Genomic DNA, 22237 nt, shown 5'->3' on the forward strand with positions numbered 1-22237 from the left:
AAGCTCCAAACCTTCTTTTAATCTAGCCCTTTCTTTTTAATACCCCAAAGCCTCACTGCAGTCCTTAAACCTGACTTGGAAGCCTCAATGGAGGCTTTTAAAACCCTTTTTTTTTTTTTTCAGGTCTAAGCCCATTTGTGACGGCTTGAGGACAAGCCCAGAGTAAAACCTCCACCTCAAAGGGGGTTCTTTCCAACCTTAAAGATTTTATCAATTCAGGCTAAAAAAACCTTTTAAGGGACCACAAACTGGCCGCCCTCCCTGAGAGCCCCCTCAGCCTCCCTCCTGTGCCATGAGGGGGGAGCCGAGGCTGTGCCCCCCTTTTTGGGGTCTCCTCAAAAAGAAAAACGAAATTCTGGAGGACTGGGGGGGAAAGCAGTGTTTTGTGGTTGTAGAACACGCGGTAAACACAAGATTTCAAGGATTTGGGTGGTCAAAATGAGGGGTCACACCCCAGCCCCGTTTTGAGAGAAAAAAAGTTTTATTTTGGTAAATTTTGTTTTGAAAGGGGAAAGTTTTGAGCAGTTAAAGTTTATTTTGGTCAAGTTTCATTTGGGGAAAACCCACCCTTTTCAGACCAAAAGCACCGTTGGAGGTCAGAAAACCTCCTTAGACCGTGCCTGGAGGAGTTTAAAAGGTTTAGGGGCGTGCTTTCATGGGGGATTTCTCCAGATTAGGCTGAGAGATCTTTCCAGCCTTAAAGATTTTATCGTTTCAAGCTGAAAAAAAAACCTTTTTTAAGGGACCACAAAATGGCCGCCCTCCCTGAGGGCTCCCTCAGCCTCCCTGCTGGGCCCGGACTGTGCCGTGAGGGGGGAGCCGAGGCTGTGCCCCCCTTTTTGGGGTCCCCTCGAAAAAAAATCGAAATTCTGAAGGACTCGGGGGTGGAAAACGGGGTTTTGTAGTTTTATGGCACGCAGTAAAGAGCAAAAGTTCAAGGATTTGGGTGGACAAATGAGGGGTCACACCCCAGCCCCATTTTGAGAGGAGAGAGTTTTCTTTGGGTAAATTTTGTTTTGAGAGGAAAAACTTTTGATAGGACAAAGTTTACTTTGGTCAAGTTTTATTTTGGGAAAATCCACCCTTTTCAGCCCAAAAGCTCTGTTGGAGGTCAGAAAACCTCCTTGGAGGTCCAGAGTTTAAAAGGTTTAGGGGCGTGCTTTCATGGGGCATTTCTCCAAATTAGGTTGAGAGATCTTTCCAACCTTCAAGATTTTATAATTTCATGTGAAAAAAAAACTCTTTTTTTAAGGTCCAAACCCCACTTTTTTAAATCCAATCCTCCCTTTTCAAGACCCCAAATTCTCACTGCAGGATTAAACCTTCCTTTTTCACACCAAATCCCAATTTTCAGTGCTAGGGGACCCTGTCTTTAGGGTCCGAAGCCTCATTTTGGGGTTTTAAAACCTTTCCTTTCAGTTCTAAGTCCATTTGTGAGGGCTCAAGGCCGAGCCTGGGGGAAAACCTGCGCCCCATGGGGGGGGATTCTGCTGCCTTGGGTGGTTTGGGGGAGATTTAGGGGTTTTGGGGTGTTCTGGGAGGCTTTTAGGGGGGTTTTGAGGGGACCTTGTGAAACTTTATTTTCGGGGGGGGGGGGGGATCCTCGAGCATTGCGTTGAACCTCGAGTCCCACATTCAGATTTTGGGACCAGATGACCCTGGAGGTCTCTTCCAACCCTAACGACTGAGGACTGTAATTAGCAGAGCCCCCCCCGTTCCCAGAGCCCCCCCATTCCCTGACACGTCCCCGCGTCCCCCCCAGAAGCCACGGGCAGCCATCTCTCCTCAGCCCCTCTGTGCTCCGTGAGGGACCACAAAATGGCCGCCCTCCCTGAGGGCCCCTCAGCCTCCCTGCTGGGCCTGGCCTGCGCCGTGAGGGGGCAGCCGAGGCTGTGCCCCCCTTTTTGGGGTCTCCTCGAAAAAAAAAAGAAATTCTGAACGACTGGGGTGGAAAGCGGTGTTTTGTGGTTTTAGAGCACGTGGTAAAGAGCAAAATTTCAAGGATTTGGGTGGAAAAATGAGGGGTCACACCCCAGCCCCTTTCTGAGACGATAAAGTTTTTATTTTGGGTGGTAAAATCCACCCTTTTCAGACCAAAAGCACTGTTGGAGGTCAGAAAACCTCCTTAGACCGTGCCTGGAGGAGTTTGAAAGGTTTAGGGGCGTGCTTTCATGGGGGATTTCTCCAGATTAGGCTGAGAGATCTTTCCAACCTTCAAGATTTTATCATTTCAGGCTAAAAAAAAAAACTTTTTTAAGGGACCACAAAATGGCCGCCCTCCCTGAGGGCTCCCTCAGCCTCCCTCCTGTGCCAGGAGGGGGGAGCCAAGGCTGTGCCCCCCTTTTTGGCATCTCCATGGCCGGGGGGCTCTTCGTCACCCCGGGGGCTCCTCCTCACCCTGGGGGGCTCCCGACCAGACAGGATCTGCAAAGTGGGCACTGGCCAAGTGCTCCTGGCTGCAGCTCTGGGGTTTGGCACCCCCCCAGGAAAGCCCCGAGGCTCTAAAGCAAAGCTCTGAGCCCCGCAGGGAATCCCAAAGCCCCCAGTGGGAGCTCTGAGCCTTTTGTGTGGTGCAGCTGCCATTTTGTGTGGTGCGGCTGCCATTTTGTGTGGTGCGGCCGCCATTTTGTGAGGCGAGGCTGCCATTTTGCATCGCAATTCCAACTGCCCCCCCCTTAAATACTGGCCCCTCCCCTAATTACCACCCCCCTAATTACCCTTTCCCCACCCCAATTACTGTCCCAGGCAGTTGTGTAATGCCACAGAGCGGGGGATCGAGGGGTGCGGGGGTTTTCCTGCATCGAGACTGCTTGAGGTAGCTGAGGGAGCCGCCAGGTCCCAGCAGCCACAGAATCTCACAGAATGACAGAATCTCACAGAATGACAGAATTTGAGGGATCGGGAGGGGCCTCAAAAGACCATCTAGTCCAATCCGTGTCCCTGGTGGATGAGGGAAAGGCTGCTGATGTCGTCTGCTCAGCCTTCAGCGAGGCCTTTGGTGCGGTCTCCCACAATATTCTCCTGGAGAAGCTGCAGCCCAGGGCTTGGACAAGTACACTCCTTACAGAAAAAGAATGTTTTTCTTTAAAAATATGGTTAAAAACTGGCTGGAGGGCCCGGCCCAGAGAGTGGTGGTGGTGAAGGGAGAGAAATCGAGCTGGTCGTGAGTGGTGTTTGCCCAGTGGGGCCCACCCTCGTTAATAGCTTTATTAATTATTTGGATGAGGGAACTGAGGGAATTACCCTCAGGAAGGTTGCAAATGACACCATGTCCTGCCTCGGAGTACTGCATTCACCTCGGAGTACCGCGTCCAACCCCCGAGCACTGTGTTCAGATTTGGGCCCCTCGCTACCAGAAGGACATCGAGGCCCTGGAGCGTGGCCAGAGGCAGGGCAACAAAGCTGGGGAAGGTTCTGGAACACGTCCTGCGAGGAGTGGCCGAGGGAACCTGGGTTTGTTTGGCCTGGAGAAGGCTCCGGGGAGACCTCCTTGCTCTCTACAGCTCCCCGACTACGTTCTGGGATGGAGTCGAAGGATACGGTCCATGAACGCGTGGCTATGGGCCCGGTGCCTCAGGCAGGGCTTTGGGTTCTTTTTGGGGTCATCCGAGGCGCGGTGGGACAGCCCCCGTACGCCCAGCGTGCTCCTGCACGGGTTGATGTCCTTCTTGGGAGGACGAGGAGCGAGTAGAAGGTCTGGGGGTGAGAACTAAGGGGCAGGGGGATTTCAGTGACCCCGACGTCTCCTGGAAGGCCTACGCAGCCCAGGCGGTTCCTCTGGTTGACCGAGGACTCCAAGGCGCCAACGAGGAGAGGAGCTGCCGGGCCTCGTCCTCGCTAACGAGGGGCTCGCGGAGGCGGCAAAAGTTGCGGGCAGCGACCTCGGACTTCGGCAGGGTCGGACTTCGGCCTTTTCGAGCATTTCCCAGGGGAAATCCCACGGGACGAGGTACTCGAAGGCAGAGGATCGAGAGAGTTGGGTGGAATTCAAGGATCAGGGGCAGCGCGTCCCAGGGGGTGGGAGGCAGAGGACGGGGAGCTGCGGGGTTGGGCGGGGCCCACTCGAGGGGAAGAGGAGCGTCTGCGGAGGACAGAAGGAGAAGGAGCTGCTGGGCCAACCCGAGTGGCAGATGACCACAAGCCAGCACCGTGCCCCGCTGGCCTTCTTGGCCTTCGTCCTCTTCCTGGGGGTGCTCAGGAGGTCGGGAGAGGTCCTCGTCCTCCTCTGCTCTGCCCCGGCGAGGCCGCGTGGGGGACATCGCGTCCAGTTCCGGGCCCTGAGCTCCGGGAGGACGGGAGCTGCTCGAGGGAGGCTGGCGCGGAGCTGTGAGGATGATGGAGGCTGCGGAGCGCCTCCCTTAGGAGGAGAGGCCGAGGGGGTCTTTAGCTCGGAGGACGCCGAGGGGTGAACGCAGGAGGCACCGGACAAACATGGGGACGAAATTTATTTGTGGTGAGGGCGGCAAAACGTGGAGCAGGCTGCCCGGGGGGGGTGCGGAGGCTCCTCTGCAGGCATCCGAACCCCCTGCGGCCGTGAGGTGAGCTAGTCGTCCTTGCTCTGGCAGGGGGATGGGTCCTTGGACGTCCCTTCAGAGCCGGAACCTTCTGGGCTCTCCTCGGGCTGGGGCTCGGTCTTCGGCCTCTGGCGGCGCCTTCGAGGCCAGCAGCAGAGCGCCGCCAGCGGGTTCCACGGCACCGGCAGCCGCCGGAGCCACTTGCGATGCTGCAGCAGGGCCTGGATGGTGCGGGAGGTCTCCGCGCGCACCGAGGGCGCCGCGTCGTGCATCATGGGCTGCAGGACTGCGGGAGGACGGAGAGAGGCTGGAGCCTCCGCTCGGGCCGCGGAGACCCCTCCGGGAGCCCCCCAGCCGGGAGGAACGCGGGGAGCAGCCGCTCCGAGCGCCCCGCGGCCCCCCCGATTCGTTCCCCCCCCCAGCCTCCACCGCGCCTCCCCCGGGGCGGAGGCCCGGCCTCCAGTCCTCCCCCGCCCGGCCTCCAGTGCTCCCCTCACTCACTGTCGATGATTTCGCGCAGCTTCTCTTCGCTCTGGTCCTGGAGGAGCTCCGCGGCGAGCCCTAGGAGCAAAGCCGCCCGTCAGCCTCCGCCCCGGGCAGGGCGAGGGGAGGCCGCGGGGCCTCTTGCGGAGGCCGCTGGGGCAGGGAGGTGGCCTCACCGATGAACCTCACGGTCTCCTCGCGCACGGATGCCTGAGGGTCCTCCAGGTACGCCCGGCTCTGCTGTAGGCGCTTCTCTACCCGGTCTCGATCCTGCTGCAGCTGGAGAGGCCGCGAGGCTCGGTGAGCCTCCCCGGCCCCGTTTCTCCCCCCCCCACCCACCCACCTCGGGGAGCCCCCGAGAGCCCCCCGCCAGCCTCGCCGCGGAGGCCGCCCTCACCAGGCACGCTCTGATCCTCCAGGTCTGCTCCATGTGGGCCACGTCCTTCAGCTCATCCCACCACAAGAGCTCCGCCGCCGCCATGAGGGCTTCTTGGGAGGCCTGCGAGGCAGCGGAGGCACGGGGCTCGGCGCCGGCTCCTCGCGCCCTCCGGCCTCGCCGCGAGCCTCCGTCGCCGGCGCTTACCTTGGCCACGCTGTGGGTCTCGTCGCTCATGCGCAGGTAGAGCGGGACGAGGATCTTGCGCACCTTCTTCCACATCTGCGTCTTGTGCCTCCACAGCACGCGCTCCATGGCCGCCTTGAAGAGCTTCATGGAGCTCTCCCGCACCGCGGCGGCCTCCTGGGGAAGAGGAAGAGGAAGGGGGACGGGGCGTTTCGGCTGCGTGGCTCCGGCACGGGGCGGGCGCCGCGGGGCCGCGGAGGCTCGTCCTCCCGCTTACGTTGTCCAGGAGAGGCTTGACCACGTCGACCAGCTCGAGGGCGGTGAGGCTGGCCGCCTTCTTCTCCACGATGCCGAGGATGTTGCCGCAGACCGCCAGGGCCGCCGCCGTGATGTGGGGCTTGCCGAACTGCAGGGTCTCCAGCACGTCCGGCAGCAGGCACTGCCCTGCCTTGGCCTGCGCCGAAAACACCGGGGCGTGAGGAGGCCGCCGCGCCGCCAGCCGAGGCCGGGAGCGGGGAGGGGAAGAGGGCGGAGGCTCACCAGCTGCGGCCTCTCCATCAGCGCCGCCAGGCCTTTGAGCGCCAGCCAGAGCAGGTGGAAGTTGGCGGTCCTGAGGCAGCGCTGCAGGCACTCCACGTCCCGCAGCTCCTTGGGGACGGGGTCTTCGGGGCGCTGGGCGTAGAGGAGGCTGAGGCGGACGAGGCTGAGGTCCTCGGCCACCCCGAGGAACTCGCGGATGTTCCTGTCGTGCAGCAGCAGGTGGAGCTCGTGCAGGAGCCGCTTCGCCATGGCGGGCACGGCAAACATCACCTCCCACATGTCCATCGAGGCGCTGCGGGCACGGAGAGGGCGTTATCGGCGGGGGCCCCGCGGGGTTATCGGGGGAGCCCCGGGGGCTGCGGTTTGGGGTGCCCTGGAGGCTCGGGGGCCGGTACCTTTCTTGGGACGGGCAGATGAAGAGCACGGTCATGAGCACGGAGCGGGGGAAGCACTCCGTGAGGAGGACGAGCAGCTCCAGGAGCCTCTTCCGCACGTCGGGCGCCGGCTGCTTCTTCAGCGTTTTGAAGAAGAAGTTGACGAAGTGCGGGACCTGCCGGGGGGACGCGGGGGGGGTGAAAAGCGGCCTCCTTTCCTTCCCTGCCGGGGGGGGCGTCGAGGCCGGGGGAGGGGGCTCAGGGCGGGGGGGCTCTCACGTCCGCCAGCCAGCTGATGGGGTCTCGGGTGGTCGCGTCGAGCAGAAAGGAGACCCAGTGCTGGTCCTCGTCGCACACGCCTTCTGTCACAAGCTGCAGGCAGGTGAGGATGAGGTCCGTCCTCTGCGAGATCTTCAGGTACCTCCCGAAGGGCTGCGGAAGGCGAGGAGGAGGTTGAAGAGGAGGCCGGGGAGGGAGGAGGCCCCGGCCTCGAGGCTCTGGGGGCTGCGGGGAAAGGGGGGGGAACGACGCGGCCGGGGGTGGCCGAGCCGCTCACCTCCAGCGAGGAGCACTTGGCCAGGAACTCGCCCAGCTTGCAGACCCTTTCCATGGCTCTCCTGCGGGCGAGGGCGTTCGCGGAGGTGCAGAAACGCATCAGGGCCTGCGAGGAGAAAAGCGAGCTGCCGGCGGGGCTCGGGAGGGCTGGGGGCTGGGGGGGAGCCCCTCAGGGAGAAGGGGAGCCCCTCGGGGTGGGGGGGAGCCCCTCAGGGAGAAGGGGAGCCCCTCGGGGTGGGGGAGAGACCCTCAGAGAGAAGGGGAGCCCCTCGGGGTGGGGGGGAGCCCCTCAGGGAGAAGGGGAGCCCCTCGGGGTGGGGGGGAGCAACCTGGGGTGAGGAGGAGCCCCTCGGGGTGACGAGAAGCCCCCCAGGACGACGAGAAGCCCCCCAGGACGACGAGAAGCCCCCCAGCCGGGCGCGGGACAGACCTGCACGACGCTCTGCAGCTTCTCCGGGAGCTTGGTGGCCGGCGGGCTGAGCAGCAGCAGCTGCAGCATGCTGTCCACGGCGTGCATGGTCTGCGAGTGGGGGGGGAACGAGCGTGGGGTGAGCGTGGGGCTGGGGGCGCCCCGGGAAGGGCCCTGGGGAACCCCCCGGGGAGGGGAGGGAGGGGAGGGGAGGGGGCGCCGGCACCCACCATCACATAGAAGCGCGCGTTCAGCTTCTCCTTGGGGGGCAGCAGGAAGACGCTCTGGAAGCAGGTGTCGAGCAGCCGCAGCATCTCCCTCACCTTGATCACCTGCACCGTGCTGCGAGGAGAGGGGGGGGGAGTGAGGCCGCAGCTGAGGCCCGGCCTCGAGGAGAGGGCGCGAGGCGAGGCCCGGCCTCCCGAACCCAAGAACCCTCGGTCGAGGCCGGAGGCGGCCCCGGGCGCGTACCTCAAGGCGGCGACGGCCAGCATGGCTTGCTCTCGCACCGGAGACTGCAGCTGGTCCTGGGGCTCCGACGCCAGCACGATCTGCGGGAGGGGAGCGGGACGGGAGCTGGCACCCGGCCCCCAGCCCCCGGCGGCACCCAAGGTTGCAGCAGCCCCCCCCCGGCCGCCCGCCTCCCCCCCTTCTCACCTCGATGTGCCTGGCCACGTCGGTGCGGCGACAGAAGCAGTCGAGGCCCGCCGACAGCCCCTTCTCGCGGGCGGTGGTGCAGACGCTGCAGACGCTCTCCAGAAACTTCATTTTCTGCTCCTCGCTCAGGTGGCTCTGCGGGAGACCCCCGGTGAGGGGGGGGAGCCCCGGCCGGGAGCCCCCCCCCCAGCCCCCAAGCATCCACGGGGGTCGCCTTTACCTTTTGCTTGTTGGTTACAAAGGTGTCAATGGTGGTCACGGCCTCCTCTTCCTCCTGGTACACGGCCAGGTCGTCGAAGGCTGGGGGAGAGACAGCGAAGGGGGCCATGAGGGGAGAGCGGCGGCAGGGGCGGCGGCGAGCCCCCCCCCGGGGGAGCTCGGCGCATTCGTGGCGGGGGTTTCTCTGCACTCACGGCCCGGCAGCGGCACGACCTCCTCCTCCTCCTCCTCCTGCTTCACCTCGAGGAAGTCGGAGGATTCCTCAATGGGGGTGGCCCAGCTGTCCACCCAGGCCAAGCGGGGCCGCTCGGGGGGGGGTTTGTCTGCCATGGTGAGGGGGGCGCGAAGGGAGGGAATGAAGCTCCACGCGGGGTGGGTCTCCGGCTCGCTCCCTCTCGCTCCTGCCCTGTCCTGACAGGCACTGGGGGGGGCGGCGAGGCGGCAACGGCTTTTATGTCGTGACATGGCGCGGGTCACTAAGGGACCACCCCCAGGTCACAAAGGGACCCTAACAACAGCACCCGCCCGGCCATGAGACCCCAAAAAGGGGGGGGCACGGCCTCAGCTCCCCCACCCCACACCCTCGTCAGCCTCCCATAAAAGGCCCCAGAACACCCCAAAACCCCTAAATCTCCCCCAAACCACCCAAGGCAGCAGAATCCCCCCCATGGGGCGCAGGTTTTCCCCCAGGCTCGGCCTTGAGCCCTCACAAATGGACTTAGAACTGAAAGAAAAGGTTTTAAAACCCCAAAATGAGGCTTCGGACCCTAAAGACAGGGTCCCCTAGCACTGAAAATTGGGATTTGGTGTGAAAAAGGAGGGTTTAATCCTGCAGTGAGAATTTGGGGTCTTGAAAAGGGAGGGTTGGATTTTAAAAAGTGGGGTTTGCACCTTAAAAAAAGAGGTTTATAGCCAAAAATTACAAAATCTTTAAGGTTGGAAAGATCTCTTAACCTAATTTTGGAGAAATCCCCCATGAAAGCATGCCCTTAAACCTTTTAAAGTCCTCCAGGCATGGTCCAAGGAGGACCTCCAAGGAGGTTTTCTGGTCTCAAACAGAGCTTTTGGGCTGAAAAGGGTGGATTTTCCCAAAATAAAACTTGACCAAAATAAACTTTGTCCTCTCAAAACTTAATCCTCTCAAAACTTTATTCTCTCAAAACCAAATTTACCAAAATAAAACTTTATTCTCTCAAAACAGGGCTGGGGTGTGACCCCTCATTTTTCCACCCAAATCCTTGAACTTTTGCTCTTTACTGTGTGCCGTAAACCCACAAAACCCCGTTTTCCACCCCAGTCCTTCAGAATTTCGATTTGTTTTCGAGGCGACCCCAAAAAGGGGGGCACAGCCTCGGCTCCCCCCTCACGGCGCAGGCCGGGCCCAGCAGGGAGGCTGAGGGGCCCTCAGGGAGGGCGGCCATTTTGTGGTCCCTCACGGAGCACAGAGGGGCTGAGGAGAGATGGCTGCCCGTGGCTTCTGGGGGGGACGCGGGGACGTGTCAGGGAGTGGGGGGGCTCTGGGAACGGGAGGGCCTCTGCTAATTACAGTCCTCAGTCGTTAGGGTTGGAAGAGACCTCCAGGGTCATCTGGTCCCAAAAACTGAATGTGGGGCTCGAGGTTCAACGCAGTGCTCGAGGATCCCCCCCACCCCCGAAAATAAAGCTTCAAAAAGCACCCCCCCCCCAAAAAAAAGCACAAGGTCCCCTCAAAACCCCCATAAAAGGCCCCAGAACACCCCAAAACCCCTAAATCTCCCCCAAACCACCCAAGGCAGCAGAATCCCCCCCATGGGGCGCAGGTTTTCCCCCAGGCTCGGCCTTGAGCCCTCACAAATGGACTTAGAACTGAAAGGAAAGGTTTTAAAACCCCAAAATGAGGCTTCGGACCCTAAAGACAGGGTCCCCTAGCACTGAAAATTGGGATTTGGTGTGAAAAAGGAGGGTTTAATCCTGCAGTGAGAATTTGGGGTCTTGAAAAGGGAGGGTTGGATTTTAAAAAGTGGGGTTTGCACCTTAAAAAAAGAGGTTTATAGCCAAAAATTACAAAATCTTTAAGGTTGGGAAGGACTCTTAACCTAATTTTGGAGAAATCCCCCATGAAAGCATGCCCTTAAACCTTTTAAAGTCCTCCAGGCATGGTCCAAGGAGGACCTCCAAGGAGGTTTTCTGGTCTCAAACAGAGCTTTTGGGCTGAAAAGGGTGGATTTTCCCAAAATAAAACTTGACCAAAATAAACTTTGTCCTCTCAAAACTTAATCCTCTCAAAACTTTATTCTCTCAAAACCAAATTTACCAAAATAAAACTTTATTCTCTCAAAACAGGGCTGGGGTGTGACCCCTCATTTTTCCACCCAAATCCTTGAACTTTTGCTCTTTACTGTGTGCCGTAAACCCACAAAACCCCGTTTTCAACCCCAGTCCTTCAGAATTTCGATTTGTTTTCGAGGCGACCCCAAAAAGGGGGGCACAGCCTCGGCTCCCCCCTCACGGCGCAGGCCGGGCCCAGCAGGGAGGCTGAGGGGCCCTCAGGGAGGGCGGCCATTTTGTGGTCCCTCACGGAGCACAGAGGGGCTGAGGAGAGATGGCTGCCCGTGGCTTCTGGGGGGGACGCGGGGACGTGTCAGGGAATGGGGGGGCTCTGGGAACGGGGGGGGCTCTGCTAATTACAGTCCTCAGTCGTTAGGGTTGGAAGAGACCTCCAGGGTCATCTGGTCCCAAAAACTGAATGTGGGACTCGAGGTTGAACGCAGTGCTCGAGGATCCCTCCCCACCCCCCCCGAAAATAAAGCTTCACAAAGCACCCCCCCCCAAAAAAAAGCACAAAGCTCCCCTCAAAACCCCCCTAAAAGCCTCCCAGAACACCGCAAAACCCCTAAATCTCCCCCAAACCACCCAAGGCAGCAGAATCCCCCCCATGGGGCGCAGGGTTTCCCCCAGGCTCGGCCTTGAGCCCTCACAAATGGACTTAGAACTGAAAGGAAAGGTTTTAAAACCCCAAAATGAGGCTTCGGACCCTAAAGACAGGGTCCCCTAGCACTGAAAATTGGGATTTGGTGTGAAAAAGGAGGGTTTAATCCTGCAGTGAGAATTTGGGGTCTTGAAAAGGGAGGGTTGGATTTTAAAAAGTGGGGTTTGTACCTTAAAAAAAGAGTTTTTTTTTCACATGAAATTATAAAATCTTGAAGGTTGGAAAGATCTCTCAACCTAATCTGGAGAAATCCCCCATGAAAGCACGCCCCTAAACCTTTTAAACTCTGGACCTCCAAGGAGGTTTTCTGACCTCCAACAGAGCTTTTGGGCTGAAAAGGGTGGATTTTCCCAAAATAAACCTTGACCAAAGTAAACTTTGTCCTCTCAAAACTTTATCCTCTCAAAACAAAATTTACCCAAAGAAAACTCTCTCCTCTCAAAATGGGGCTGGGGTGTGACCCCTCATTTGTCCACCCAAATCCTTGAACTTTTGCTCTTTACTGCGTGCCATAAAACTACAAAACCCCGTTTTCCACCCCCGAGTCCTTCAGAATTTCGATTTCTTTTTCGAGGAGACCCCAAAAAGGGGGGCACAGCCTCGGCTCCCCCCTCACGGTGCAGGCGGGCCCAGCAGGGAGGCTGAGGGAGCCCTCAGGGAGGGCGGCCATTTTGTGGTCCCTTAAAGAGGTTTATTTTCAGCTTGAAACGATAAAATCTTTAAGGTTGGAAAGATCTCTCAGCCTAATTTGGAGAAATCCCCCATGAAAGCGCGCCCCTAAACCTTTCAAACTCCTCCAGGCACGGTCTAAGGAGGTTTTCTGACCTCCAGCGGTGCTTTTGGTCTGAAAAGGGTGGATTTTACCACCCAAAATGAAACGTGACCAAAATAAACTTTGTCCTATCAAAACCTTAACTGCTCAAATCTTAAAAAAAAAAAAGTGGGGTTTGGACCGTAAAAAAAAAAAAAAAGAGTAGGGTTTTTTTTTTTTTTTTCACATGAAATTATAAAGTCTTTAAGGTTGGGCTCCCCCCGTCTCCTTGGAGGCCACCTCAGCAGGCACCAAAGGAGGAGGCAGGGCACAGGAGGGAGGCCGGCGCGGAGCTGTGAGGATGATGGAGGCTGCGGAGCGCCTCCCTTAGGAGGAGAGGCCGAGGGGGTCTTTAGCTCGGAGGACGCCGAGGGGTGAACGCAGGAGGCACCGGACAAACATGGGGACGAAATTTATTTGTGGTGAGGGCGGCAAAACGTGGAGCAGGCTGCCCGGGGGGGGTGCGGAGGCTCCTCTGCAGGCATCCGAACCCCCTGCGGCCGTGAGGTGAGCTAGTCGTCCTTGCTCTGGCAGGGGGATGGGTCCTTGGACGTCCCTTCAGAGCCGGAACCTTCTGGGCTCTCCTCGGGCTGGGGCTCGGTCTTCGGCCTCTGGCGGCGCCTTCGAGGCCAGCAGCAGAGCGCCGCCAGCGGGTTCCACGGCACCGGCAGCCGCCGGAGCCACTTGCGATGCTGCAGCAGGGCCTGGATGGTGCGGGAGGTCTCCGCGCGCACCGAGGGCGCCGCGTCGTGCATCATGGGCTGCAGGACTGCGGGAGGACGGAGAGAGGCTGGAGCCTCCGCTCGGGCCGCGGAGACCCCTCCGGGAGCCCCCCAGCCGGGAGGAACGCGGGGAGCAGCCGCTCCGAGCGCCCCGCGGCCCCCCCGATTCGTTCCCCCCCCCAGCCTCCACCGCGCCTCCCCCGGGGCGGAGGCCCGGCCTCCAGTCCTCCCCCGCCCGGCCTCCAGTGCTCCCCTCACTCACTGTCGATGATTTCGCGCAGCTTCTCTTCGCTCTGGTCCTGGAGGAGCTCCGCGGCGAGCCCTAGGAGCAAAGCCGCCCGTCAGCCTCCGCCCCGGGCAGGGCGAGGGGAGGCCGCGGGGCCTCTTGCGGAGGCCGCTGGGGCAGGGAGGTGGCCTCACCGATGAACCTCACGGTCTCCTCGCGCACGGATGCCTGAGGGTCCTCCAGGTACGCCCGGCTCTGCTGTAGGCGCTTCTCTACCCGGTCTCGATCCTGCTGCAGCTGGAGAGGCCGCGAGGCTCGGTGAGCCTCCCCGGCCCCGTTTCTTCCCCCCCCACCCACCCACCTCGGGGAGCCCCCGAGAGCCCCCCGCCAGCCTCGCCGCGGAGGCCGCCCTCACCAGGCACGCTCTGATCCTCCAGGTCTGCTCCATGTGGGCCACGTCCTTCAGCTCATCCCACCACAAGAGCTCCGCCGCCGCCATGAGGGCTTCTTGGGAGGCCTGCGAGGCAGCGGAGGCACGGGGCTCGGCGCCGGCTCCTCGCGCCCTCCGGCCTCGCCGCGAGCCTCCGTCGCCGGCGCTTACCTTGGCCACGCTGTGGGTCTCGTCGCTCATGCGCAGGTAGAGCGGGACGAGGATCTTGCGCACCTTCTTCCACATCTGCGTCTTGTGCCTCCACAGCACGCGCTCCATGGCCGCCTTGAAGAGCTTCATGGAGCTCTCCCGCACCGCGGCGGCCTCCTGGGGAAGAGGAAGAGGAAGGGGGACGGGGGGTTTCGGCTGCGTGGCTCCGGCACGGGGCGGGCGCCGCGGGGCCGCGGAGGCTCGTCCTCCCGCTTACGTTGTCCAGGAGAGGCTTGACCACGTCGACCAGCTCGAGGGCGGTGAGGCTGGCCGCCTTCTTCTCCACGATGCCGAGGATGTTGCCGCAGACCGCCAGGGCCGCCGCCGTGATGTGGGGCTTGCCGAACTGCAGGGTCTCCAGCACGTCCGGCAGCAGGCACTGCCCTGCCTTGGCCTGCGCCGAAAACACCGGGGCGTGAGGAGGCCGCCGCGCCGCCAGCCGAGGCCGGGAGCGGGGAGGGGAAGAGGGCGGAGGCTCACCAGCTGCGGCCTCTCCATCAGCGCCGCCAGGCCTTTGAGCGCCAGCCAGAGCAGGTGGAAGTTGGCGGTCCTGAGGCAGCGCTGCAGGCACTCCACGTCCCGCAGCTCCTTGGGGACGGGGTCTTCGGGGCGCTGGGCGTAGAGGAGGCTGAGGCGGACGAGGCTGAGGTCCTCGGCCACCCCGAGGAACTCGCGGATGTTCCTGTCGTGCAGCAGCAGGTGGAGCTCGTGCAGGAGCCGCTTCGCCATGGCGGGCACGGCAAACATCACCTCCCACATGTCCATCGAGGCGCTGCGGGCACGGAGAGGGCGTTATCGGCGGGGGCCCCGCGGGGTTATCGGGGGAGCCCCGGGGGCTGCGGTTTGGGGCGCCCTGGAGGCTCGGGGGCCGGTACCTTTCTTGGGACGGGCAGATGAAGAGCACGGTCATGAGCACGGAGCGGGGGAAGCACTCCGTGAGGAGGACGAGCAGCTCCAGGAGCCTCTTCCGCACGTCGGGCGCCGGCTGCTTCTTCAGCGTTTTGAAGAAGAAGTTGACGAAGTGCGGGACCTGCCGGGGGGACGCGAGGGGGTGAAAAGCGGCCTCCTTTCCTTCCCTGCCGGGGGGGGGCGTCGAGGCCGGGGGAGGGGGCTCAGGGCGGGGGGGCTCTCACGTCCGCCAGCCAGCTGATGGGGTCTCGGGTGGTCGCGTCGAGCAGAAAGGAGACCCAGTGCTGGTCCTCGTCGCACACGCCTTCTGTCACAAGCTGCAGGCAGGTGAGGATGAGGTCCGTCCTCTGCGAGATCTTCAGGTACCTCCCGAAGGGCTGCGGAAGGCGAGGAGGAGGTTGAAGAGGAGGCCGGGGAGGGAGGAGGCCCCGGCCTCGAGGCTCTGGGGGCTGCGGGGAAAGGGGGGGGGAACGACGCGGCCGGGGGTGGCCGAGCCGCTCACCTCCAGCGAGGAGCACTTGGCCAGGAACTCGCCCAGCTTGCAGACCCTTTCCATGGCTCTCCTGCGGGCGAGGGCGTTCGCGGAGGTGCAGAAACGCATCAGGGCCTGCGAGGAGAAAAGCGAGCTGCCGGCGGGGCTCGGGAGGGCTGGGGGCTGGGGGGGAGCCCCTCAGGGAGAAGGGGAGCCCCTCGGGGTGGGGGGGAGCCCCTCAGGGAGAAGGGGAGCCCCTCGGGGTGGGGGAGAGACCCTCAGAGAGAAGGGGAGCCCCTCGGGGTGGGGGGGAGCCCCTCAGGGAGAAGGGGAGCCCCTCGGGGTGGGGGGGAGCAACCTGGGGTGAGGAGGAGCCCCTCGGGGTGACGAGAAGCCCCCCAGGACGACGAGAAGCCCCCCAGGACGACGAGAAGCCCCCCAGCCGGGCGCGGGACAGACCTGCACGACGCTCTGCAGCTTCTCCGGGAGCTTGGTGGCCGGCGGGCTGAGCAGCAGCAGCTGCAGCATGCTGTCCACGGCGTGCATGGTCTGCGAGTGGGGGGGGAACGAGCGTGGGGTGAGCGTGGGGCTGGGGGCGCCCCGGGAAGGGCCCTGGGGAACCCCCCGGGGAGGGGAGGGAGGGGAGGGGAGGGGGCGCCGGCACCCACCATCACATAGAAGCGCGCGTTCAGCTTCTCCTTGGGGGGCAGCAGGAAGACGCTCTGGAAGCAGGTGTCGAGCAGCCGCAGCATCTCCCTCACCTTGATCACCTGCACCGTGCTGCGAGGAGAGGGGGGGGGAGTGAGGCCGCAGCTGAGGCCCGGCCTCGAGGAGAGGGCGCGAGGCGAGGCCCGGCCTCCCGAACCCAAGAACCCTCGGTCGAGGCCGGAGGCGGCCCCGGGCGCGTACCTCAAGGCGGCGACGGCCAGCATGGCTTGCTCTCGCACCGGAGACTGCAGCTGGTCCTGGGGCTCCGACGCCAGCACGATCTGCGGGAGGGGAGCGGGACGGGAGCTGGCACCCGGCCCCCAGCCCCCGGCGGCACCCAAGGTTGCAGCAGCCCCCCCCCGGCCGCCCGCCTCCCCCCCCTTCTCACCTCGATGTGCCTGGCCACGTCGGTGCGGCGACAGAAGCAGTCGAGGCCCGCCGACAGCCCCTTCTCGCGGGCGGTGGTGCAGACGCTGCAGACGCTCTCCAGAAACTTCATTTTCTGCTCCTCGCTCAGGTGGCTCTGCGGGAGACCCCCGGTGAGGGGGGGGAGCCCCGGCCGGGAGCCCCCCCCCCAGCCCCCAAGCATCCACGGGGGTCGCCTTTACCTTTTGCTTGTTGGTTACAAAGGTGTCAATGGTGGTCACGGCCTCCTCTTCCTCCTGGTACACGGCCAGGTCGTCGAAGGCTGGGGGAGAGACAGCGAAGGGGGCCATGAGGGGAGAGCGGCGGCAGGGGCGGCGGCGAGCCCCCCCCCGGGGGAGCTCGGCGCATTCGTGGCGGGGGTTTCTCTGCACTCACGGCCCGGCAGCGGCACGACCTCCTCCTCCTCCTCCTCCTGCTTCACCTCGAGGAAGTCGGAGGATTCCTCAATGGGGGTGGCCCAGCTGTCCACCCAGGCCAAGCGGGGCCGCTCGGGGGGGGGTTTGTCTGCCATGGTGAGGGGGGCGCGAAGGGAGGGAATGAAGCTCCACGCGGGGTGGGTCTCCGGCTCGCTCCCTCTCGCTCCTGCCCTGTCCTGACAGGCACTGGGGGGGGCGGCGAGGCGGCAACGGCTTTTATGTCGTGACATGGCGCGGGTCACTAAGGGACCACCCCCAGGTCACAAAGGGACCCTAACAACAGCACCCGCCCGGCCATGAGACCCCAAAAAGGGGGGGGCACGGCCTCAGCTCCCCCACCCCACACCCTCGTCAGCCTCCCATAAAAGGCCCCAGAACACCCCAAAACCCCTAAATCTCCCCCAAACCACCCAAGGCAGCAGAATCCCCCCCATGGGGCGCAGGGTTTCCCCCAGGCTCGGCCTTGAGCCCTCACAAATGGACTTAGAACTGAAAGGAAAGGTTTTAAAACCCCAAAATGAGGCTTCGGACCCTAAAGACAGGGTCCCCTAGCACTGAAAATTGGGATTTGGTGTGAAAAAGGAGGGTTTAATCCTGCAGTGAGAATTTGGGGTCTTGAAAAGGGAGGGTTGGATTTTAAAAAGTGGGGTTTGCACCTTAAAAAAAGAGGTTTATAGCCAAAAATTACAAAATCTTTAAGGTTGGAAAGATCTCTTAACCTAATTTTGGAGAAATCCCCCATGAAAGCATGCCCTTAAACCTTTTAAAGTCCTCCAGGCATGGTCCAAGGAGGACCTCCAAGGAGGTTTTCTGGTCTCAAACAGAGCTTTTGGGCTGAAAAGGGTGGGTTTTCCCAAAATAAAACTTGACCAAAATAAACTTTGTCCTCTCAAAACTTAATCCTCTCAAAACTTTATTCTCTCAAAACCAAATTTACCAAAATAAAACTTTATTCTCTCAAAACAGGGCTGGGGTGTGACCCCTCATTTTTCCACCCAAATCCTTGAACTTTTGCTCTTTACTGTGTGCCGTAAACCCACAAAACCCCGTTTTCCACCCCAGTCCTTCAGAATTTCGATTTGTTTTCGAGGCGACCCCAAAAAGGGGGGCACAGCCTCGGCTCCCCCCTCACGGCGCAGGCCGGGCCCAGCAGGGAGGCTGAGGGGCCCTCAGGGAGGGCGGCCATTTTGTGGTCCCTCACGGAGCACAGAGGGGAGCACAGAGAGGTTTTAAAACCCCAAAATGAGGCTTCCGACCCTAAAGACAGGGTCCCCTAGCACTGAAAACTGGGATTTGGTGTGAAAAAGGAGGGTTTAATCCTGCAGTGAGAATTTGGGGTCTTGAAAAGGGAGGGTTGGATTTTAAAAAGTGGGGTTTGCACCTTAAAAAAAGAGGTTTATAGCCAAAAATTACAAAATCTTTAAGGTTGGAAAGATCTCTCAACCTAATCTGGAGAAATCCCCCATGAAAGCACGCCCCTAAACCTTTCAAACTCCTCCAGGCACGGTCTAAGGAGGTTTTCTGACCTCCAACGGTGCTTTTGGTCTGAAAAGGGTGGATTTTCCCAAAATGAAAATTGACCAAAATAAACTTTGTCCTATCAAAACTTTAACTGCTCAAAACTTTCTCCTCTCAAAACAAAATTTACCAAAATAAAACTTTATTCTCTCAAAACGGGGCTAGGGTTCGACCCCTCATTTTGACCACCCAAAATCCTTGAAATTTTGTGTTTACCGCGTGCTCTACAACCACAAAACCCCGCTTTCCACCACAGTCCTTCAGAATTTCGATTATTTTTCGAGGAGACCCCAAAAAGGGGGGCACAGCCTCGGCTCCCCCCTCACGGCGCAGGCCGGGCCCAGCAGGGAGGCTGAGGGGCCCTCAGGGAGGGCGGCCATTTTGTGGTCCCTCACGGAGCACAGAGGGGCTGAGGAGAGATGGCTGCCCGTGGCTTCTGGGGGGGACGCGGGGACGTGTCAGGGAATGGGGGGGCTCTGGGAACAGGGGGGGGCCTCTGCTAATTACAGTCCTCAGTCGTTAGGGTTGGAAGAGACCTCCAGGGTCATCTGGTCCCAAAAACTGAATGTGGGACTCGAGGTTCAACGCAGTGCTCGAGGATCCCCCCCACCCCCGAAAATAAAGCTTCAAAAAGCACCCCCCCCCCAAAAAAAAGCACAAGGTCCCCTCAAAACCCCCATAAAAGGCCCCAGAACACCCCAAAACCCCTAAATCTCCCCCAAACCACCCAAGGCAGCAGAATCCCCCCCATGGGGCGCAGGTTTTCCCCCAGGCTCGGCCTTGAGCCCTCACAAATGGACTTAGAACTGAAAGGAAAGGTTTTAAAACCCCAAAATGAGGCTTCGGACCCTAAAGACAGGGTCCCCTAGCACTGAAAATTGGGATTTGGTGTGAAAAAGGAGGGTGTAATCCTGCAGTGAGAATTTGGGGTCTTGAAAAGGGAGGGTTGGATTTTAAAAAGTGGGGTTTGCACCTTAAAAAAAGAGGTTTATAGCCAAAAATTACAAAATCTTTAAGGTTGGGAAGGACTCTTAACCTAATTTTGGAGAAATCCCCCATGAAAGCATGCCCTTAAACCTTTTAAAGTCCTCCAGGCATGGTCCAAGGAGGACCTCCAAGGAGGTTTTCTGGTCTCAAACAGAGCTTTTGGGCTGAAAAGGGTGGATTTTCCCAAAATAAAACTTGACCAAAATAAACTTTGTCCTCTCAAAACTTAATCCTCTCAAAACTTTATTCTCTCAAAACCAAATTTACCAAAATAAAACTTTATTCTCTCAAAACAGGGCTGGGGTGTGACCCCTCATTTTTCCACCCAAATCCTTGAACTTTTGCTCTTTACTGTGTGCCGTAAACCCACAAAACCCCGTTTTCCACCCCAGTCGTTCAGAATTTCTTTTTTTTTTCGAGGAGACCCCAAAAAGGGGGGCACAGCCTCGGCTCCCCCCTCACGGCGCAGGCCGGGCCCAGCAGGGAGGCTGAGGGGCCCTCAGGGAGGGCGGCCATTTTGTGGTCCCTCACGGAGCACAGAGGGGCTGAGGAGAGATGGCTGCCCGTGGCTTCTGGGGGGGACGCGGGGACGTGTCAGGGAATGGGGGGGCTCTGGGAACGGGAGGGCCTCTGCTAATTACAGTCCTCAGTCGTTAGGGTTGGAAGAGACCTCCAGGGTCATCTGGTCCCAAAAACTGAATGTGGGTCTCGAGGTTCAACGCAGTGCTCGAGGATCCCCCCCACCCCCGAAAATAAAGCTTCAAAAAGCACCCCCCCCCCCAAAAAAAAAGCACAAGGTCCCCTCAAAACCCCCATAAAAGGCCCCAGAACACCCCAAAACCCCTAAATCTCCCCCAAACCACCCAAGGCAGCAGAATCCCCCCCATGGGGCGCAGGTTTTCCCCCAGGCTCGGCCTTGAGCCCTCACAAATGGACTTAGAACTGAAAGGAAAGGTTTTAAAACCCCAAAATGAGGCTTCGGACCCTAAAGACAGGGTCCCCTAGCACTGAAAATTGGGATTTGGTGTGAAAAAGGAGGGTGTAATCCTGCAGTGAGAATTTGGGGTCTTGAAAAGGGAGGGTTGGATTTTAAAAAGTGGGGTTTGCACCTTAAAAAAAGAGGTTTATAGCCAAAAATTACAAAATCTTTAAGGTTGGGAAGGACTCTTAACCTAATTTTGGAGAAATCCCCCATGAAAGCATGCCCTTAAACCTTTTAAAGTCCTCCAGGCATGGTCCAAGGAGGACCTCCAAGGAGGTTTTCTGGTCTCAAACAGAGCTTTTGGGCTGAAAAGGGTGGATTTTCCCAAAATAAAACTTGACCAAAATAAACTTTGTCCTCTCAAAACTTAATCCTCTCAAAACTTTATTCTCTCAAAACCAAATTTACCAAATAAAACTTTATTCTCTCAAAACAGGGCTGGGGTGTGACCCCTCATTTTTCCACCCAAATCCTTGAACTTTTGCTCTTTACTGTGTGCCGTAAACCCACAAAACCCCGTTTTCCACCCCAGTCGTTCAGAATTTCTTTTTTTTTTCGAGGAGACCCCAAAAAGGGGGGCACAGCCTCGGCTCCCCCCTCACGGCGCAGGCCGGGCCCAGCAGGGAGGCTGAGGGGCCCTCAGGGAGGGCGGCCATTTTGTGGTCCCTCACGGAGCACAGAGGGGCTGAGGAGAGATGGCTGCCCGTGGCTTCTGGGGGGGACGCGGGGACGTGTCAGGGAATGGGGGGGCTCTGGGAACGGGAGGGCCTCTGCTAATTACAGTCCTCAGTCGTTAGGGTTGGAAGAGACCTCCAGGGTCATCTGGTCCCAAAAACTGAATGTGGGTCTCGAGGTTCAACGCAGTGCTCGAGGATCCCCCCCACCCCCGAAAATAAAGCTTCAAAAAGCACCCCCCCCCCAAAAAAAAAGCACAAGGTCCCCTCAAAACCCCCATAAAAGGCCCCAGAACACCCCAAAACCCCTAAATCTCCCCCAAACCACCCAAGGCAGCAGAATCCCCCCCATGGGGCGCAGGTTTTCCCCCAGGCTCGGCCTTGAGCCCTCACAAATGGACTTAGAACTGAAAGGAAAGGTTTTAAAACCCCAAAATGAGGCTTCGGACCCTAAAGACAGGGTCCCCTAGCACTGAAAATTGGGATTTGGTGTGAAAAAGGAGGGTTTAATCCTGCAGTGAGAATTTGGGGTCTTGAAAAGGGAGGGTTGGATTTTAAAAAGTGGGGTTTGCACCTTAAAAAAAGAGGTTTATAGCCAAAAATTACAAAATCTTTAAGGTTGGGAAGATCTCTTAACCTAATTTTGGAGAAATCCCCCATGAAAGCATGCCCTTAAACCTTTTAAAGTCCTCCAGGCATGGTCCAAGGAGGACCTCCAAGGAGGTTTTCTGGTCTCAAACAGAGCTTTTGGGCTGAAAAGGGTGGATTTTCCCAAAATAAAACTTGACCAAAATAAACTTTGTCCTCTCAAAACTTAATCCTCTCAAAACTTTATTCTCTCAAAACCAAATTTACCAAAATAAAACTTTATTCTCTCAAAACAGGGCTGGGGTGTGACCCCTCATTTTTCCACCCAAATCCTTGAACTTTTGCTCTTTACTGTGTGCCGTAAACCCACAAAACCCCGTTTTCCACCCCAGTCCTTCAGAATTTCGATTTGTTTTCGAGGCAACCCCAAAAAGGGGGGCACAGCCTCGGCTCCCCCCTCACGGCGCAGGCCGGGCCCAGCAGGGAGGCTGAGGGGCCCTCAGGGAGGGCGGCCATTTTGTGGTCCCTCACGGAGCACAGAGGGGCTGAGGAGAGATGGCTGCCCGTGGCTTCTGGGGGGGACGCGGGGACGTGTCAGGGAATGGGGGGGCTCTGGGAACGGGGGGGGCTCTGCTAATTACAGTCCTCAGTCGTTAGGGTTGGAAGAGACCTCCAGGGTCATCTGGTCCCAAAAACTGAATGTGGGACTCGAGGTTGAACGCAGTGCTCGAGGATCCCTCCCCACCCCCCCCGAAAATAAAGCTTCACAAAGCACCCCCCCCCAAAAAAAAAGCACAAAGCTCCCCTCAAAACCCCCCTAAAAGCCTCCCAGAACACCGCAAAACCCCTAAATCTCCCCCAAACCACCCAAGGCAGC

The 22237-nt window shown here is 59.4% G+C and overlaps 2 protein-coding genes across 2 annotated transcripts; both read right to left on the reverse strand.

Moving 5' to 3' along the window:
* Window positions 1-4427: 4427 nt before the first annotated feature.
* LOC136789202 (uncharacterized) lies at window positions 4428-8643 on the reverse strand. Its single transcript, XM_066989179.1, has 16 exons — window positions 8508-8643; window positions 8315-8394; window positions 8095-8229; window positions 7909-7988; window positions 7668-7779; window positions 7459-7548; window positions 7030-7134; window positions 6753-6905; window positions 6495-6649; window positions 6100-6391; window positions 5837-6013; window positions 5581-5736; window positions 5395-5496; window positions 5174-5276; window positions 5016-5075; window positions 4428-4800 (listed from the first exon to the last, which is right to left on the reverse strand). The coding sequence occupies exons 1-16, from the start codon at window positions 8641-8643 to the stop codon at window positions 4544-4546; spliced, it is 2193 nt and encodes a 730-aa protein (XP_066845280.1). The 3' UTR covers window positions 4428-4543.
* A 3845-nt stretch (window positions 8644-12488) lies between these two features.
* LOC136789203 (uncharacterized) lies at window positions 12489-16706 on the reverse strand. The gene is made up of 16 exons (XM_066989180.1): window positions 16571-16706; window positions 16378-16457; window positions 16158-16292; window positions 15971-16050; window positions 15730-15841; window positions 15521-15610; window positions 15092-15196; window positions 14814-14966; window positions 14556-14710; window positions 14161-14452; window positions 13898-14074; window positions 13642-13797; window positions 13456-13557; window positions 13235-13337; window positions 13077-13136; window positions 12489-12861 (listed from the first exon to the last, which is right to left on the reverse strand). The coding sequence occupies exons 1-16, from the start codon at window positions 16704-16706 to the stop codon at window positions 12605-12607; spliced, it is 2193 nt and encodes a 730-aa protein (XP_066845281.1). The 3' UTR covers window positions 12489-12604.
* Window positions 16707-22237: the final 5531 nt, after the last annotated feature.

The sequence above is a fragment of the Anser cygnoides genome, unplaced genomic scaffold (assembly GCF_040182565.1).
Source record: "Anser cygnoides isolate HZ-2024a breed goose unplaced genomic scaffold, Taihu_goose_T2T_genome scaffold_43_1, whole genome shotgun sequence".
In the NCBI taxonomy this organism is placed as follows: Eukaryota; Metazoa; Chordata; class Aves; order Anseriformes; family Anatidae; genus Anser; species Anser cygnoides.